Source organism: Oratosquilla oratoria, chromosome 21, assembly GCF_046742065.1.
Source record: "Oratosquilla oratoria isolate Oo_2021 chromosome 21, ASM4674206v1, whole genome shotgun sequence".
NCBI classification, from domain to species: domain Eukaryota; kingdom Metazoa; phylum Arthropoda; class Malacostraca; order Stomatopoda; family Squillidae; genus Oratosquilla; species Oratosquilla oratoria.
In genome coordinates, this window is record NC_134797.1 from 20300394 (window position 1) to 20320836 (window position 20443).

The window sequence follows — 20443 nt, forward strand, 5'->3', positions numbered from 1 at the left end:
ACTGCACTACTGACTGCGGAAAAGCTGGTCGAGGGCTGTTAATCGGAAAGCCCGCGATCATTAGCACCTGTAATATCACTGCATACTGTGTTCACTCCACTGTTGCTCTTTTCTCTGAGAGTATGGTGTTTCTTGGAGACCCATAATCACTAGCACTTGTAATACTGTTCAATGCAGTGTTTCCTCTTTCCGAGAGCCTGGTGTTTATCGACGCTTGTAGAGACCTGTGACGCTGGTACATCCTGTCGGCGGTGGAGCATTAGGCGTCGTCGTCCTTATCAGCAGTTGTGGCGTCCAAATTTAATTGCAGGTCACCAGGCATCTTGGAGAGGTGTATTGAACGAGGAAGTTCCTTGGAAAGGTGCACCTTCGTACGAGCGTTGAGTGTAGCCGTTCCCCTGAAAAGCGCTGATGGCCGAGTTGGATTTGCTGTATTTCCTTGTAAAGTTCCTCGTCAGATCTGGCGTAGTGGTTCCTCAAGGCCGCCTTGAAGGCGTTACACTTGCGTGCTGGTGGTGTAATGATGACGTTCTGGACGAGGGAGACAACTTCCGTCGGTAGTACGGCAATATACGCTCCGAAAGCTAGCTGGTCGGTCACCCCAGTCTGAGAGGACAAATTTTCTTGTGCGTAGTTTAGCCAGTTTTTCCATGTCATGGAAAAAAACTGGGTAGTTTGAGTTTTGATTCTGCCATCTTCGTAAAGCGAAAAGGCCCGGGTACAATTCTCGGTAAGTGCAAAATTACATTAATGGGTTTCCAACCCTTCTCTATAACGGTGGACAATAGATATGCGGCATATATATGTTAGCACCTAATCAGTATGATCAAGCTGAATACACTGATTTCAGACTTTCATGACCACTGTCATTAAAAAAAATCAAATGTATTGATATAGTACAAATATAAATTGGGGCTAAGAAAGAAAAAAAATCCTTCCTATCACAAACAAACTCTTATTTCCCTGGTAATTCTTTCAAGCAACAATGTCGACTATACACATTTTCATAAACCTCCTCAGTTAGATTTATTCATAAAGTTAACAAGTTTATATGATTCTAATTATACAATATAAATATTGATATATCGCAGATATAAATAGAGACTAGTAAATAAAAAATCCTTCCTATTACAAACAAATTCTGTTTTCATGGTAATTCTTAGCAACAATGTTGGTAAATATTTACTGTAATTCTTACTAAATTAATTTAAAAACACACAATGATTTTCTCGGATTTGTATGTAAAATCTTAATATTATTTTATAAACATGTATATAATGTGTTTCATCTTTTACCTCAATTTTTCTTTCTTTTAATGACAAGTTCACAAGTTGTGATTAGTTCAGCCTTTGGAACAACAACATGGCGCTGAATCTCGTCGCCAAAGTACACCCGGTGGTGTTTTTCACCGTTGTAGATTCTTATGAAAGAAGAAATCCAGATGCACAACGTGTTATCGGCACGTTATTAGGTAAGTATGACTATATTTTGTATAGCTGGAGAGTAGAACTGAATTGTAGAAGATGACTCGAGAATTCACTGCCTTTATCATTTGTTTTGAGCATATGTTTATGGCCAGTTTTGACATTTTGGGGGTGCGTTTCATCACTATTTGCATGCAGAGGCAGGTAGTTATGCAATTTACGTGTACTGTTTGTTTAGTCCAAGTAAAAGAAAGACAACTTTAAAGGCCACAACACCCATAAATCCTTGAAGTAACAATGCCAATGGAATGTCCTAATAATTTCGCGATACATGATGAAATAGGAGGAAGACGTCAACAATACCCTAGAAATAGAAATAGTTTCGGTCAATTTATGGATCCAGCCGACTATACAACTTGATATGTGGCTCATGTGTTCCCAATGATAAATGTTGTGATATGAACGATGGTCACTGTAGTTCATTTCCTGCGGAAGTGCGTAGTTTTATAGATATTAAATATGAAAGATATGGAATTTCAATTTGGGTTGCCTCTCTTCCTGAATGGTCTGAGGGGGACCTTTGGGAAAATGGGGTTTTTGGGTGGGGAGGAACTGGGTTTTCCCACAAATCCTTTATAGAGTGTATGTTGTGTAGTTTACATGCATGATTGTGTATAATGCAGTCTTCCATTATGTGTTGTATGGTATGGGGTGAAGTGTTACATCCTGGGCAGCTGTTCACAATGCGGTCATCCAGCCTCTTCTGGTAGCTTAGAAGTGCTGGGTGGTGGCCGCACCGCAGTCTGGCCAGGTGGACTCTGTCCTTTCGTGGCCCTGTTGATTGACAGACATGGACTTGAAATGAAATTATATGATGGTGAAATTTGAATGATGTGCTCATTAGACATTACTGAGTCTGACTGACCTCAGGTAACAGTAGATAACTTGTTAACATATAATTAACTTGAAGTGCAATGGATTCATTGATATTGAACAGTTTTGTAATAGTGTTAGGCAAAACTAGTGAACATGCCTGTGTGTCCAATTTTATAATAATTTCTCTTTATTTTCCTGTAGGCACCGTGGACAAGGGAGCTGTGGAAGTCACCAACTGTTTCTGTGTCCCTCACAATGAGTCCAAAGAAGAGGTATGCTTCCCCAATTCCATAGCATTTTTTTTCCCTGTATTCAGCAAAGGATTTCCATATAATTAAAATAGATTTCCGATTGGTAACCAGGAAATTAAGATTTGTAGTGTTGTGCTCTAACAAAATATTGGGCATGTGCAAATCTACCTTAGAGCAAGGTGATCAAGCAACTGACAGAAAATAATCAGTGCAATAAAATGCATTTTTTTTTTCAGGTTGCCGTGGAGTTGGACTTTGCTAAAGACATGTATGAATTACACCGAAAAGTCAACCCAAGTGAGGTGATAGTTGGTTGGTGGGCGACAGGTCATGATATCACTGACCACTCGCTCCTCATTCATGACTACTATTCACGTGTGACCACCAACCCTATCCACTTTACAATTGACACAACTTTGCATGGTGGACGCATGGGTATTAGGGTAAGCATTGATAGCTAACATATGTATTTACCTAGTTGTAGTTAGGGTATGAGCTATGCTGATGGGTTCCCATCTCTGCATTCCCAATGGTCACTCATCTTAATTTGTTCCACATTGTTCAATGACCATTTCTTCATCCAAACTATTCTATGAATCAGTAATTATGTGTGGAAAACTAATTTATGAACATCTTCAAAAAATTCAAGTCTTAATGTCATCTCATTGCTTTTGGTTTTCTATTTGTTCCCAGAATTGGTCAGAAGCTATCAATAAAACATTATTCATGACAGTATGATAGCTGACATACTGTATTAATTTATTAATATTAAGGTGGCTGTATTTTGCAAAATACCAGATACATTGGTAATAGCTAAAGAACATGACTACAAGGTTTTAGTGTGGTGCAACAAAAGACGTTGGTTAGTAATCCATTGCCCAGGTCTTTTGCAAGAGATCCAGAAATGTTGCTACTTTGTTGTATATTACAAGTGGGTAAATACTAGCACTAAACTGTTGCTCTGTAACAGCCAATAAAAAATATAAAAGATGAATAATTGTCACTTCAAAGAATCACAATAAAAATGGAAAGAAAATTTGATAACATATTCAGACCATCTTTTTATATATTATGGTGTATCATTAAAAGCAGAATTTGATCAGTTTGTAGTGTAATTGTTAATGAGATGTTGCTGTTTCCTGCCTCCTGCTTTTGCCCACATAGTCAGGTGTGGCATAGATTCATAAAACTTGGTGGCTAGAATAAGATTATTAGGAAGAAGTGATGGAATGATTAACTTTTGTTTGTGTGTGGTTTATTGCAGGCCTTTGTCAGTGTGGGTATGGGGGTGCCTGGACGAACTCCTGGTACAATGTTTGCTCCAATTCCTGTTGAAGTAACTTCATACGCACCAGAAATTATTGGATGTAAGTTTCTTGGATGTCATTCTATTTTTTCTTGTATTCATAAAATTGATAAATATTTTTTATAGTGGTTTCAAACTTAAGATATGTGGTCATGTAGTTCAGAAGATGTACTCCTAATTAGGCTAGGTGCCCAAAATCATTGTGTGTGTATATATATGTATGCAAATGATATATATTCATACACACAAACACAAACACTTACCCTGCTCAAAGGAGTCAAGGAAACAGGTAAAGTATTAGAGCTCTGAGATTGGACAAGTGATATCTACCATTTGGCTTCTTCCCCATACAAGGGAGGTAGCCAGCCAAGGCATACACTCATTCCATTCCCGTCCATCACCTATTTCCCTTTCATCTTGGCTTCTTGTGTACTTATGCTACTTTTTTTCTTATGCACTGCTTTAGTTATCATCAACTCTAGATACATCTTCACCATCAACTCCCCACATTGATTTTTACCAGGCACTTCAAACTTCCCAACCACTCCCTCTGTTGGTTCATCCCCTACTTTAATATTGAGATCTTCCAATAATCACTATATTGCCATTCCTCCCAAAACTCTAAGCACTTATTTATATCTATCCAAAAAGTCTCTCTTTCCTCTACACTCTTCTCATGCATATAGACAAAGATTTGACTAAACTGGGACCTTCTTTTTCAAGGTAATGTTGCTCACAAGAGTAAGTTTAATCGTCAGAGGATTGTGGAACCAACAACAGATCTGCATCAGATTGCCGAGGCATCACATAATATTGAAACGCTCTTGGAAACTTTACTGGGTAAGATATAAAAATATTTTTCCCCTTCCACCTTGTGGTGGTGGTAGAGAGGGGGTGGAGGGGAATGTCATCACTATGTCCTTGTGTGTCGTAGAGGGTGGCTAAATATGATGGAATCTGAGGGCATAGAATCCTACTCTTGTGTTTTTCTCCTGGAAAAGGTCCAGGCATGGCATAAAAGAGTCTGGGAGGAGTACTCCAACTAGAACCCTAGTAATCAATCAGTTAGTCTATCTGTTGCCCTGGGTGTCTTATGTAGGAGACCCAACCCTAGTAATTGCATCATTGAATGAGTGTGGATGAGGGCAAAAGGAAAGATAGTGTTTGTATGTTTTTGAGAGGAAAGATGGTGTTTGAATGTGTTTGAGATGAGGTGTACTAGGCTGGATAGAGTGAGGAGGAGAACAGGGGTGGAGAGGGAGCTGGAAGATAGGGTGGATGAAAGAGTATTGGGATGGTTTGGACACATGGAGAGAATGAGTTCGAAAGACAGAGGTGTGGAAGGAGTGAACATGAGGTGGTGACCTAGAATGAGATGGATGGATGGGGTAAAGGGGCTTTGGGAAAGTGTCTGTTGAGGAAGGATGGGAGAGGACAGAAGACGGGTGGATGGAGAATGGTTGTATATTGATGATGATGTGATCCATGAGGTGGAATGGGTGGGGGGAGAGGGAGTATGTGCGAGAAAAATTTGATGCAACCCGAAGGGATTTCTCCGTCTTCTCTTTTTCTACATGAGGGGATAGAGAGTGGGGGGGGGGCACCAATTTAATGAAGCGGCCTTGCTGTGGATGTGCTGTGCCTTGCAACACTGCTTCTGACCCAGGTCAGTGGGCAGGATACAGGGATGACCCGTCATCCAGGAAGTGCCAAGATAAGAGGGTGGAGGGGGGTGGATTGTGGTAAGGATGGAATGGATGGGAGTGGTTTTTATGCCTTTGTTTTTGGCTACCTCCCTTGTAAGGGGGAAAAAGTCTTTGGAATATGTATGTATGTTCTGTGGTGAGTATTTTGATTTTTGTGCATAGATGTTCTGTTGAGGTTTTAGTACATACTGATATTATTCTTTAATCTTTGTTTTATGTTGGCAGATGTCTATGTTTTCTTGATCAAATGGACAGAATTATACATTTGTATATATTAGGGTGTATATTTGTATGTTCAACTTGTACATGGATGGGGTGGTGCGAGAGGTAAATGCAAGGGTGGTTGGTCAGGGATTGGAGATGGTTAAAGAAAATGGAGAAAAGTGGGAGATGAGCCAGACGACACTGCGCTTGTGGCACGATTGGAGGAGGGATTGAGGAAATTAGTGACAGAGTTTGGGAGAGTGTGAAAGAAGAAAGCTGAAGATAAATGTGGGTAAAAGTAAGGTGATGAGATGTACAAGGGGTGAAAGTGGCAGCAGACTGGAAGTGAGCATTAAGGGAGAGCGACTGGAGGAAGTGGATAGTTTTAGATACTTGGGTGCAAATGTGGCAGGAAAAGGTGGAGTGGGGGTGGAGGTAGAATGTAGATTGAGAGAAGCGAGTAAATGCCTTGGTGGATTAAAAAGTGTAATGAGGAATAGACATTTGGGAATGGACTGTATGAAGAAGTGATTGTGCCAACAGCACCGTATGGGGCAGAAACACGGAACATAAGAGAGGAATTAGAATGTGTTTGAGATGAGGTGTCTGAGAAGTATGATTGGGGTTACTAGACTAGATAGAGTGAGAAATGAGGAGGTGAGGAGGAGAACAGGGGAGGAAAGGGAACTGGGAGATAGGGTTGATGAAAGAGTATTAGGATGGTTTGGACACATGGAAAGAATGAGTGAAGAAAGACTAGTAAAAGAGGTATGGAAGGCAGATGTGGAGGGAGTGAACATGAAGAGATGTAGGATGAGATGGATGGATGGGGTGAAGGGGGCTTTGGGGAAGAGGGGAATGTCTGTTGAGGAAGGACGGGAGAGGACAGAAGACGGGTGAATGGAGAATGGTTGTATATGGATGATGATGTGATGCATGAGGTGGAATGGGTTGGGGGATGGGGGGTGAGGTATATGTATGTATGTATATTTTTATGTCTTAGTATTTATCTATAGGCACTCGTGTTTCCAGGATATGTTGATGATGTATTGGCTGGGAAAGTAATTGCTGACAATTATGTTGGTCGCGAACTTACAAAAATGGTCAACAAGGTACCTCGAATGTCTCCCATTGAGTTTGAAGATATGCTCAACACAAACATGAAGGCAAGTTTTCTACAAATTACATGGTTGTAAATGCTCATTTTATGCAATCACAAAATAATTATTATTTTATTTCACATGCTGTGTTCTTATCACTATTTTTCTGTTTCAGGACTTGTTGATGGTCATATACCTGTCACAGTTGACTAAGGTCCAAGTAGGATTGAATGAAAAACTAACAATGGTTACAGCTATTCAGTGATGAGCATGTTCCCAACTGCCTTTATACATGATTTGAGTTGGAAATAAAATACTGTCATCTAAGTACATGTTATTTATCCCATGTTGATACACAATAGCTCTCTGATGAATTATCCAGATGGCTAGATTAGCTATTGCTTGTAGAATATGATTGGTTGAACAAGATTGTGGTTCAGTGGCACTTTTTATCCTTGTGGACAATCTCATGAGAACACAAGAATCAGCCTCGAATGTGCCTACGTAGCAAAGTTCCCAACAATCAGCAAGATGAACACCAACAATTCAAAAACTTTACATACAGAATGGTGCACAGAGAGTAATAACAGAATGCACCAAAAACACTGCAATTGGACACCTGCATACAGAAACCAAAAGCATCCCCATAGAACATCACATTAGAATTATACATATACCAAAGGCTTTTTCCTCCTTACAAGGGAGTGGTTGGGAAATGTGGAGTTCCAGGAAAGAATCGTAGTGGAGAGTTGATGGTGGAAATGTGTCTAGAAAGAGAGTTGATGATAGCAAATACAGTGTTTCGGAAAAAGTCAAGCATAAGTACACATGGGAGAGGGTGGTGGATGGAAGGGTGGTAGGTAGAGCGTTGATGGATTAAGTAGTGGTAAATAGGATTATGATATGAAGAGTTAAGGATGTACATGTGCTAAGGGGAGAGGGTGGGGGAATATCAGATAATTTTTTGGTGGAAGGTAAGTTGAGAGTGGAGGATAGATGGAGAAAGAGGAAAGGGACAAAAGGTAGGGAGGTGCTTAGAGTGAACTCTAAAGGAAAAGGAGGAGTACAAGAAGAATCTGAAGGAGTGGAGCTAGGTGTGGAGGAGGAATGGGGATGATTCAAGGAGGACAGGAGGAAATGGAAGGGTAGTGAATGGTGGGATGAGGAAACAAAGAAGGTTGTTGAAGAAAAGCAAGCTTTCACAGATTGGTTACAAAATAGGACGAGGGAGTCATATGAGAGGTACAAAGAAAAGAAAAAGAGAAGTAAATGAAGCAAAGAGGAGAGCAGATGTGAAGTGGGGGAAGAGTATGACAAAAGATTTTGGAAGTAATAAAAAGATGTTTTGGAAAGATTAAGAGAGGAAGAGGAGGCGAATCAAGTAGAGAAGAAAAGGTAAAAAGGTGCAGATGGAGAGATGGTAATGGAAGAGAAGGCAGTAATGGGGAAGATGGGCAGAATATTTTAGGGAGTTGCTAAATGTGAAGGAGGATAGGGAGGGAAAGATAGTTGCAGTGGGAAATTCTAAGAAAATGACCATGATGAGTGAGGAGAAATAAGGAAGGATGAAGTGAAGGCAGTTGTTAAGATTATGAAAGCAGGTAAGGCACCTGGTCTGGATGGATGCCATGCAGAATGTCTAAAAAAAAGGAGGTACAGTGAAGGTGGACTGGCTGGTTAGGTTATTTAATGTTTGCTGGAGAAAGGGTAGAGTGCCGGAGGGGTGCCTGTATAGTTCCACTTTACAAGGGAAAGGGGGACAAGTGTGAATGTAGTAGTTTCAGAGGGATTAGCTTGTTAAGTGTAGTTGGGAAGGCTTATGGGAGGATCTTGATTGAGAGGATTAGGAGAGGAACAAAGGGAGTAATTGGTGAGGAACAGTGTGGATTTAGGACGGGTAGAGGTTGTGAAGATCAGATCTTTGTGGTAAGACAAATATGTGAGAAAGCTATAGGAAAGGGGAAGGATGTTTTTGGGGCTTTTATGGATCTGGAAAAGGCTTACGATAGGGTAGACAGAAAGGCACTGTGGGAGGTTATGCAGATATATGGGATAGGAATAAAGCTTCTAGGAGCTGTCAAGAGTTTTTATGAGAGTAGTAGAGCTTGTGTCAGGATTAGAAATGGAGAGAGTTAGTGGTTCGAGGTAAAGGTGGGACTTCGTCAAGGATGCGTTATGTCACCCTGGCTGTTCAACTTATACATGGATGGGGTAGTGCGAGAGGTAAATGCAAGGGTGTTGGGTCAGGGATTGGAGATGGTTAAAAAAAATGGAGAAAAGTGGGAGGTGAGCCAGCTGTTGTTTGCAGACGACACTGCGCTTGTGGCAGGATCAGAGGAGGGATTGAGGAAGTTGGTGACAGAGTTTTGGAGAGTATGTGATAGAAGAAAGCTAAAGATAAATGTGGGTAAAAGTAAGGTGATGAGATGTACAAGGGGTGAAAGTGGCAGTAGACTGGAAGTGAGCATTAAGGGAGAGCAACTGGAGGAAGTGGATAGTTTTAGATACTTGGGTGCAAAGGTGGAGGTAGAATGTAGATTGAGAGAAGCAAGTAAATACCTTGGTGGATTGAAGAGTGTAATGAGGAATAGACATTTGGGAATGGATGCTAAGAGGAGACTGTATGAAGGAGTGATTGTGCCAACAGCACTGTATGGGGCAGAAACATGGAACATAAGAGAGGAAGAGAGAAGGAGTTTGAATGTGTTTGAGATGAGGTGTCTGAGAAGTATGATGGGGGTTACTAGGCCAGATAGAGTGAGAAATGAGGAGGAGAACGGGGGTGGAAAGGAAGTTGGGAGATAGGGTTGATGAAAGAGTATTAGGATGGTTTGGACACATGGAAAGAATGAGTGAAGAAAGACTGGTAAAAGAGGTATGGAAGGCAGATGTGGAGGGAGTGAACATGAGGGGACGTCCTAGGATGAGGTGGATGGATGGGGTGAAGGGGGCTTTGGGGAAGAGGGGGATGTCTGTTGAGGAAGGACAGAAGACAGGGGTGAATGGAGAATGGTTGTACATGGATGATGTGATGCATGAGGTGGAATGGGCAGGGGGATGGGGGGTGAGGTAGTATGTGTGAGCAAAATTTGATGCAGCCCGAAGGGATTTCTCCCCATCTCCTTTTATGCATGGGGGGATGGAGAGGGGGGGTCGCCGATTTAATGAAGCGGCCTTGCTGTGGATGTGCTTTGTCTTGGGACACTGCTTCTGAACCAGGGCAGTGGACAAGGTGCAGGGATGACCCGCCATCCAGGAGGTGCTAAGATAAGAGGGAGGGTGGAGGTGTGTGGAGTGTATTCAGGGATGGAATGGGTGGGAATGCATTTATGCCTGGACTTGATGTACATTCTTGAATATTGTGACCATAAGTCGATGATGAAGCCCAAAGAACTCGGCACTGGTAAACCTTGCAGCTTTGCAGGATCCTCCAACAAGTACTAACAAACATGTGCCAGTTGAAATTGCCCAAAACAATAAACATCCAGTGGTGGGCACTGATCAACTATAGGTTTGAGCTTGACAGAACATCTCAAGGTAGGAGTACATACTGCACTAAGAGAGATGAGACCCAAGGTGTGCATCACCCTCATCAGCATCATATGCTCATCAGCTGAAGTGCTCTTTATAACAGCGTACTGTAGTTGGCCAGATGTGCCTACAACCATTCTCCATTCACCCGTCTTCTGTCCTCTCCCGTCCTTTCTGAACAGACATTCCCCTCTTCCCCAAAGCCCCTTTCACCCCATCCATCTATGCCAGGGGCCCTAACACCAGACACCCATCATGCATTTGACAAGCACTACCAACAAAACTATAGCAGCATGATACTCGTAGTTATAACCTACTTACTGTACCACAAAATGCGCACACTCTGATCAATTAACCCCTTGAATTTAGACCACCAAACTCAATATGCCATCAACAACTCAGACATAAGCTATGTATACACCAAAGGCTTCTTCCCCTTCATAAGGGAGGTAGCCAGCTAAGACATGAACCCATCAAACTTTCGTCTATCACCTATTTACTTTCCCTCTCATCTTACCTCCTAGGGGATGAAGGGTCACTCCCGTCTCATGCTCACTTCCTGGGTCAGAATCCATGCATGCAGCAATATTTATGTCCACTGCAGGGCAGGGCCAGCCACTTCATTTACACTGTGACACCCCTCCTTGCCCCCCCGCACTTGGCCTTCAAACCAAAAATTCCATAAATCAATCAACTTCCTTGCCCCCCTCATACAGAAATGGAGGAGATGAGAAATCCCTTTGGGCCACATCAAGTCCATTTACAACCATTCTCCACTTACAACAATAATTTTCCTTCTCCCCTCCCTGATGAACGGACATTTGCCCTTCATTCAAGGTCCCCTTCGCCCCATCCATCCATCTCCAGGGTCTTCTCATCAAGTTCAATGCATACACCTCAGCCTTCCATGTTCTTTTTGTTACTTGTTCACTTGTTCTATCCATGTGCCCAAACCACCCTTTTATTCTTTCATTGGCCCTATTAGCCATCTCCCTTTCCACCCCAATTCTTCCTGAATTCTCACCAAATTTCTCAAATATTTAAATTTCTATGTGACTCTCTCAAATTCCAAATCTTCACTCCATGCAGTGTTGTAGACACATCCACCCCTTCATATAATCTTCACTGCATTTGTTTCCAGTAAGCAGGCCCGAGGTCATTTGCATTATAAAGGCCCTTGACATCTTCAATGATTCCTCATGAGAACTCTAGTCTGCTGTTTCCAAGTCCTGTATTGGTGCAGGTCCCCAGCCCTTGTGGCAGCACAGGGGGCCAACTCTTATGTTCTCCAGTGTGTCCTGTAATGCCATGATACTCCTTGACCTTAGGCACTTCTCCAATACATTCCAAGTACTTTTAAGAGTTTCAGGTGTTTAAAGATGTCCCACAATTCTTCAGGGTCCTCAAGAGTGCCAAGTACTGTACCAGTTAGAGATTAATACCACATACTCCTAGATACACACGTCATCCCTGAGTTTCTCATGATGAAACCAGTTTGGGTTTCATCAGGATTCTCCTGGACTTGATGTACATTCTTGAATATTGTGACCATAAGTCGATGATGAAGCCCAAAGAAGTCGGCACTGATAAACCCTGTAGCTCTGCAGGATCCTCCAACAAGTGCTAACAAACATGTGCCAGTTGAAATTGCCCAAAACAATAAACATCCAGTGGTGGGCACTGATCAACTATAGGTTTGAGCTTGACAGAACATCTCAAGGTAGGAGTACATACTGCACTAAGAGAGATGAGACCCAAGGTGTGCATCACCCTCATCAGCATCATATGCTCATCAGCTGAAGTGCTCTTTATAACAGCGTACTGTAGTTGGCCAGATGTGCCTATATCCTGAAAGGTTGGCCCCATCAGTTCAACCAACCAGAAGTAGTTGAAACCCTCACTATTGATCTCATCACTACCTGGTCTTCTCACCTCTGAAAGAGCCACCACATCCCATCTAAGCTTTCTAAACTCTGCAGATAAAAAGGGTAGTCAATTGTCCTTGGAGAACAAAAGTTCCAGGTGCCCATGCGGAGAAACTGATGGAGGTTTGTCCTGGCCCTGGCCAAATGTGTTTGTTCCTCACTTGCAAGACCCCAGCACACTGCACAGCAGGTTTGGTGATTTTGATGTGCAGGTTGCAAGCCTGTCCCCACCATAGGTGTTCAGTATGGTTGCCATGTAATTATACCTATGATTTGCCCCCGCACACCCCCATCCACCACAGAGACTAAGAACTGGGTATGCATATTAATGAAATGATGAAAGCTATGGAAACCTATTTGCCGAAGATGTAAAAATCATGAGGAGGGTGAGAAATGAGGTTGATTGTATGATGTCGCAAAGGGATCTGGATAAAATATATGAGTGGAATCAAGAATGGATTATAGGTTTTAACACACAAAATGCAAAATATTAGAAATGGAGCCATAGCAAGAAAAAATGATAATATATGAGTGGAGTCAGGAATGGATTATGGATGTTAACGCACAAAATTTAAAATACTGGAAATGGGCCATAACAAGAAAAAATGATGAAGGATTGTAAAATGGAAAAATAGTAAAAACAGGAAGAAAAGGACTTAGGTGTCATAATCAAAGACAACCTCATCTGAAGCTTACATAAAGGAAATAACAGGAGACCTACATGTTGAAAATGTGAGAATGTGAGTGGCATTTTACTACATGGATTAGGACATTATGAAGTAAATATGCAGTATTCATAGTTACAATCTTATTTGCAGATGATGTCAAGATTATACCGTACAGGAGGTGAAATATGAGAACACAATGAAGCTAGCCATGGCATGGTAATATTTAGATAAGAGAAAACTTAAAAAAAAAATGGACACAAGATTTGCTAGTATGGGATGAAAGAGAAAAGAGGTCATAGCACAAAATGGAAAACAAACATGTTTGAGAGATGTTAGGAAATAAAGCTTTCCACATATAAAGTGAGGACTTACAGAACAAGTTGGCTGAAAATATAATCCAAGCCAGCACCAACTAGTCCAGCAAATACTTGGAATGAAGAACAAGCATATGCAATCAATCTCATATATGGAGCCACTGAAAATAATCTTCAGTGTAGGTATGGCAACTATTTTAATATTGGCTGCTTCACAGACACTACTCAAATAATGCAGGTGACTTTGTCTCCTCCCCTATGGCATCACAGATCATCTCAGTGTTCTGATTGGTGGAGGGAGTTCTGAGAGACAAGTCTTCCTAGAACACCCAGCAGGAAGCCTCCCACCATCCTCCCCAACCCCAACCCCATCAGAAATATTCAACCCAGATACCCCAGCAAGGACACCTTAAGTCACATTTCAGAAACGTAGGGGACATGGGCCTGGCTAAAGGCAAACTGGAAAGTTTTGTTGATTTATTATAAAGTTGGGCGTCCAAGAACAGGTAAATAAGCTCGCTTCTGGCCGCGAGAGGAGGGGAGGAGGAGACAGTGTCGGTCTTTGACAGGTGAATTCTCTGTGCGGGAAATAGATTCCTCAGTTCCCGAGGCCGTCTGTTTCTGGTGACCCTTATATTCATCAGGATCAGGTCATGAGCTTCGCATTAGGTGTCACTTGGAAGATGCTCAGCACAGCTGGGGTCTGCAGGTGTTCTAGAAGACTCGTTTCGTCAGACCCGATGCGGCTGGGTCATGACCTCAGGGCAGCCAGTGCTTGCTAGGTTGAAGTTCGAACCCTGGGAGCCTTCAGAGGTGCCGACGCGTTGATGCTGCCACCCGGGGCAACTTCCTCACATCACACTTATGCACTTGCCCTTTCTCATGTTGTACTAGCCTTTTTTGTTGTTCTATTATCTACTTATAAGTTGTTTCAGATTGTTATGTAAGATATTTTGGGTAGCATGTAAGATATGTTTCCCCCCCAACCTCCCTCTGTACCGACCGTACGGCTAAAATATAAAGGTTGCAGCACAATAAGCATTTCTCGCTAGGATGCTTCTTGCTTTAGGTACTATTATTTTGCTATCCAAACTGAGTAGCATGCTACTGACTCTTGCTGCTGGGGAAAGTGGAGAGAATCAACAGCAAGTTTTGCTGTTCACTTGAGTGCTTAAATGAACCACCATTCCTGGGATATATATATATATACATATATATATATATATATATATATATATATATATATATATACATATATATATATATATATATATATATATATATATTTAATATCAGTTATTCTGTAATGCAAACCATTCTCTCTGAAGAAGCATTACTGTGCGAAACTAGTCAAGGAATAAACTCCTATTCTACTTGTGTGTTTCCCTCTACTCCTCTTACAACCTGTCAGGATGTCTTCACAGTATATATATGTATATATATATACTGTATATATATATATATATATATATATATATATATATATATATATTATATATATATGAAAAAGGTGGAAAAAGAGAGTCACGGGTCTCGTTCCGAGTTTATTCCTTGTCACAATGTTTCAACATATATATATATATATACATTTATATATACATATATATATATAATATATATATATATATATATATATGGCATATGAATAGAATTGAGCATACATGTTATTGCTTATTCTCTATCTTTAATTGCCACTATAAACTTATTAAAACATTAAAAACAATATGAAGTCGGTGTCTATTTTTTCGACTACTGCAGTAACAAGCTCCTTTAGCGGGAAGCTTTGGTATTGTTTTCATTAGCTGCTGGCCAGAAAGTCGCCAGCAAAACATTTCCTGCGCGACAGATTCGCAAGACTTTGCTAGCAAAGCAAGTACCAAAAGCGTTGCATGGTAGCGATCGAGAAATGCCTAGCTAGTGTGCCGTAACTTTCAGACTAGTCAATGAAAAAAAAAATAGGACAGTGTTTCTAGCCATTGTATGTATCCTACAACTTCATTTCTAACTTTCTCTCATGCTACAAGTACATCTTCTCATTTCAGTTTACCTCTATTTTTTCTTCTTTCGCGCTTCTAAACCTGTCTCCGACCAATTTCCCCGGTTTTGGTTGGTATAGAAATAAGCCTTGATGTCCAAGTCTCCCACTACATGCACTCTGGGTCACGATACAAACCATAATAAAAATTCCTAAAAGCCTGCGCAAGTGTGTGGTCTATCGTAAAGAGTCCATGGTAGTAAGGCATCAGTGACTTGGCTAGTGTCCAGTTTGTCAGTCTGAGAGGCCCGCCAGATGAGAATTTAGTATGGTTGAGATTGAATAGATATTTGTTATGAAGTTTATGCATAAACTTGGTCATTTATACAACTGGAAAAATCATATGGTGTGCACTAAGTTCGTTGGTATTCAAGGAAAAGTGTATGTTTCATACATTTTGTCTCCCTCATAATTGGATGTTTCCCAACACAGCTGATTTGATGACGTTTAGTTTGGAGAGCCGCAGACCCTCGGGTATGCCAACATGGCCGAAAAGAAACAGGGAGGGGAAATCGTTCGGGTTATAATATTGTGTGTATTTTGGTATATTGTTAGTTCCAGTAATAATGTTGTCGGAAAGACTATATTAAATGAATTCCCGTATCCTATGACAGTCACTATGGTACAATTAGTTTCGATCACACTGTACAGTGGGCCTGTTTTAAAGTGGATGAGAGTTCGTAAAAGAACAGATATATCTTGGCCATATTATAAGAAGATAATCCTTCCGTTAGCATTAGGAAAGTTCTTATCATCTGTATCATCACATGTAAGCATATGGAAGGTCCCTGTCTCTTACGCACACACAGGTAAGTTACAGTATTGGTACTTTTATTTAACATTCAATTTTATCAAAGAATGTAATAATGAAATTATTCGTTCTAGTTTAGGTCCCGTGGGTACCTGGGTGTTAACTTTTACACAAATAAATTCACTAGACCAACCTTTTGTGGTATTTGTAAGTTAAAAAAATATTAGTTTTCCTTGAAGGTCATTAGTCTTCAGGTTAGGGGGTGAGGGCTAGGTTGGGTGAATTAGGATACGATGATAAACCATGCTTTTCTCACTGAGAAGAAAATATTTGGTTTAGACATTATTTTGGAAAGGAGCATTTAAACAATATGTCCATGAAATAAAGTATCTTGGTGTAAACATATGTAGTAACTTGCTGTAATCATTAGCTGTGTACCCTGTCCCTGTTATGTAATCTCCAACACAAGTGTTATCTTGCTTCATCATTTCTGTCAGTCAGTCAATCCATTGCCCCACATGTTTCCTGCAGGAAACCCATGGCTCCCAGATAACAAGCACCAGTACATGGGCAGGCCTATAGATCACACAGGGGAGAAATTGTATTGTTGTGTCGGGATAGTTAGTGTTGGGCAATGTAGGATGAGGTGTTTAGTGTCTTTTGTATTTACCTAGTTGTATTTTGCGGGAAGGGGAGCTATGCTTGTGGTTTCCCGCCATTGTATCTCGCAGTGTCTAGTTTGCTTTTAAACTCATGAATGGCTTTTACACATACTATTTCATTATCCAGTTTGTTCCAAGCGTCCAAAACTCTATGTGGAAAACTGTTTTTCTACAGTTCTCTTCTATAGCTATGTTTTTTATTTTCTTTCCATGTCCTCTTGTGTTTCTCTTGTCCCAGTAAAGTAAGTCCTCTCTATCAAGTATCTCTGTGCCTTTCATGATTCTGTAGATGGTCAATAGGTCACCTCTCTCTCTTCTCTGCTCCAGTGTCGGTAACCCCAGTTTAGCCAATCTTTCCTCGTATGATAGGTTTGCAAGTGCAGGTGCCATTTTTGTAGCTGCTCTTTGGATTCTTTCTATTTTCTTTATATTCTTTTTGGTACTGGGGGACCACAATGTCGCTGCATACTCTAGTCTAGGCCTTATCAATGTAACCAATATTTTTTTTATCATGTCTTTGTCCAAGTATGCAAATGCCACTTTTATTGATCTTAGCAAGTTGTAAGTCTCCCCGACAATTTTGTTAATCTGTTTATCATAGGACAAGTCGTTTGTGATAATTACTCCCAAATCTTTTTCGGATCCTACTTTCTTTACTTCCTTGGTTCCAATTGTATATTTTCCTGATATTCTGTTTTTGCTTTTTCCAAACTCCATTATGCTACACTTCTTAGTATTAAAGTCCACTTCCCATTTCTGACTCCAGTTCCATACCCTATTCAGGTCTTCTTGCAGTGCTTCACAGTCCTTATCAGTTTCTACATTCCTTAACAGTTTGGCGTCATCAGCAAAGAAGCTCATGTAACAGTCCACGTCTTCGTCCATGTCATTCATATAGATAGCAAACATGATTGGTGCCAGTACAGATCCTTGCGGTACTCCACTGATCACCTCTTTCCAATCTGAATATTTTTCTCTGAGCACTACTTTCATCTTTCTACCCGTCAGGAAGTCCTCCATCCATTTTAGTAGGTTCCCTTATATTCCTATGTGTTCCAGTTTTTTTTTAGTAATTTTCTGTGTGGTACTTTGTCAAAGGTTTTTTGCAAGTCTAGGAATGCACAATCAGCCCATCCATTTCTTTCTTGCACTATGTCTATTGGCCTTGAGTAGAAGCATATTAAGTTTGTGGTGCATGATCTTCCTTGTCTGAACCCGAATTGTCTTGGGTTTAATATGTTGTTGTCTTCCAGATGTTTTACCCATCTATTCTTGATGATTTTCTCACAGATTTTGGCTATAGTGCTTGTTAGTGATACTGGCCTATAGTTGGTGGGTTCTTCCTTGTTTCCTCCTTTATATATTGGTACAATGTTAGCATGTTTCCAGTCATAAGGTATCTTTCCTTCTTTGAGTGTGCTATTTATTATGATGTGTATTTTGTCTGTTCTTCTTTGCATTCCTTTAGAATCCAATTTGCAATACCATCTGGGCCATGTGATTTTCTGACATCCAGTTTTGATATATGTTCTGATTTTTCTTTTTGTGATATTGTGAACTCACTCATGTGGGGAGATTGCTTGTTATTATCTACGTCCCAATTTTGAATTTTCTCTCTGGTGAAGACATATTTAAAGTGGTTGTTCATGACTTCGGCCATCTCTAATTCTTCTGTGTATTCTATATTTCCTTGGCGTAGTTTCACCATTTCCTGTTTGGTTTTAAGTTTACCATTCACATACCGATAGAATAGCTTGGGTTGATCTTTGCATTTATCTATAATATCCTTCTCATGGTTCCTTTTTTCCTCTCTTCTCACATTAACATACTCATTTCTAGTTTATATAAATTTGCCATTTGCTTTGTTTTTTGTCTTTTCTCCACTTTTTCCAAGCTTTGTCCCTTCTGTCTTTTGCCTCACTGCATCTTTTGTTGAACCAACATTTAATGTACTCTCTCTCTTGCTTTTGTCTTGGTACATGCCTGTTTACCCCTTCATTGTAAATATCCATCAATATATTCCATTTCTCTTCTACTGTTGTCTCTTCCATATAGAATTTTTCCCAGTTTGCATTCCGGAAGAATGTCTTTAGTTTTGTAAAGTCTGTTTTGTTGTACATCAATCTTCCTTTCCTATGCTTTTCCTTCCTCTCCATGTCTATTTCTTCCTTTAGTACAGTTTCGATGAGTACATGGTCACTCTTTCCAATTGGTGTCTTGTACTGGATTTTGTCCACTATTTCAGGTTCTGTATTAAATATTAAATCTAGTTTCGATGGCTCTTCATCGTTTGTGCACCTTGTGTTTTCACTGACCCATTGGGTCATTGTGTACTCCGTGGTCATGTCTAGCAGTACTTTGCCCCACAAGTCATCTCCTCCTCGCACTGTCATGTTGTCCCAACAAATTTCTTTGCAATTGAAGTCCCCCATAATCACCAGGTTACCCTTATCTGGTAGTCGTATTAAGTTTATTGTATTTACATGATTTTAGTGTACAGGAAAGGAGCAATGCTCATTGGATCACATCTCCTAATCTCCAAATGATCATATCCAGTCCCAAATACATGTTTAGTTGTAACTTAATCTATATCCCTGAATTCCAATTAAATTTTTATTTAAATCCATGTATAGTTCCAGCTTGGGCTATGTCACATTCAGAACTATTCCAGGTATTTATGCATAGACATGGAAAACTATATCTTCAATTCATATCCTTTAGACATGTCTTCTTTGACTTGTTCTTATCACCTCTTAAAGCCCTCCTATCTTTAATCAAGATATCTCTTCTGTCAGTGCAATCTCTCCATTTTAGTGATCTGACTACTGTAATTGTATTGTCTTTTTCTCTTCTTTCAAAGTGGGCAGATCCAGTGCTTTTAGTCTTTCCTCGTATGGTTTATCTGCCAGGAGGCTGGGGACCTTTGTGGTTGCTGCCTTTTATAGTTTCTCTGTGTGGGGACCATACGACTGACACGTATTCCAGTGTTAGACTCCTCAGGGTTTCATCAAGTTTTTTCATCATCACTTCATCCATTTAGTGATAAGCCACTCTAATCTTCTGCTGCAATCTGTACATCTCCCCCACAATTGTTCCTACTGATATGTCTGTCAGGTGACAGATTGTCTTTCATTAACACTCCAAAGTATTTCTCATCTTTTGCTTTTGTAATGGGTTCACTTCTCAAGGAATACTTTAAAGATGGTCTTCTACAGCTATTGCTCATTTCCAGTACAATATATTTTATTTGTGTTGAAATAAGTTTCCAATTTTTGGCTCCATGCAAAAATAATGTTTAGATCCTTTTGCAATAACATACAGTCCTCATGGTTTTTCAGTCTTCTTGTGACTTTTGCATCATCTACAAACATGCTGACATAGTTTGTTGGACCTTCCATCGTGTCATTGACATATAGGAGAAACATTATTGATGCAAACACTGAGCCTTGTGGAACTCCTCCATGCATTACTCTTCTCTATCTTGTCATCCTGTCCTCATATATCATCTCTTCAAAAGATCTTTCATTCATTTGAGTAGTTTGCCTCTTAGTCCTCCAGTATATTCTAGTATAGAATTGTGTATCTGTCATTTTCTTACAATATTCTGTGGGAAAGATTTTGGTTTCTATGTGCAGGTATTCTATTGGGGTGCTATTGGGTTACTCTGCACTGTCTGCCTGCTAAGAGGTT

General features: G+C 40.4%; 2 protein-coding genes across 4 annotated transcripts in view; both read left to right on the top strand.

The window, feature by feature from the left end:
- The first annotated feature begins 466 nt into the window (after positions 1-466).
- Positions 467-7194, top strand: eIF3f1 (eukaryotic translation initiation factor 3 subunit f1). The gene is made up of 8 exons (XM_076204445.1): positions 467-730; positions 1324-1471; positions 2502-2572; positions 2788-2994; positions 3816-3918; positions 4581-4697; positions 6800-6933; positions 7043-7194. Exons 2-8 carry the CDS (start codon positions 1363-1365, stop codon positions 7130-7132), a joined length of 831 nt encoding a protein of 276 aa, XP_076060560.1. The 5' UTR covers positions 467-730; positions 1324-1362; the 3' UTR covers positions 7133-7194.
- Positions 7195-15623: 8429 nt separating this feature from the next.
- The window catches only part of LOC143036755 (solute carrier family 35 member E1 homolog), a 44168-nt gene continuing 39348 nt past the window's right edge, over positions 15624-20443 (top strand). Inside the window, exon 1 of one of the 3 annotated variants that reach the window (XM_076204457.1) lies at positions 15624-16149. In XM_076204457.1, coding sequence (XP_076060572.1) covers positions 15825-16149 — 325 coding nt within the window. In that variant the 5' untranslated portion in view covers positions 15624-15824. The remainder of the gene's footprint in view (positions 16150-20443) is intronic. The other 2 variants (XM_076204456.1, XM_076204455.1) reach the window with 2 other exon arrangements.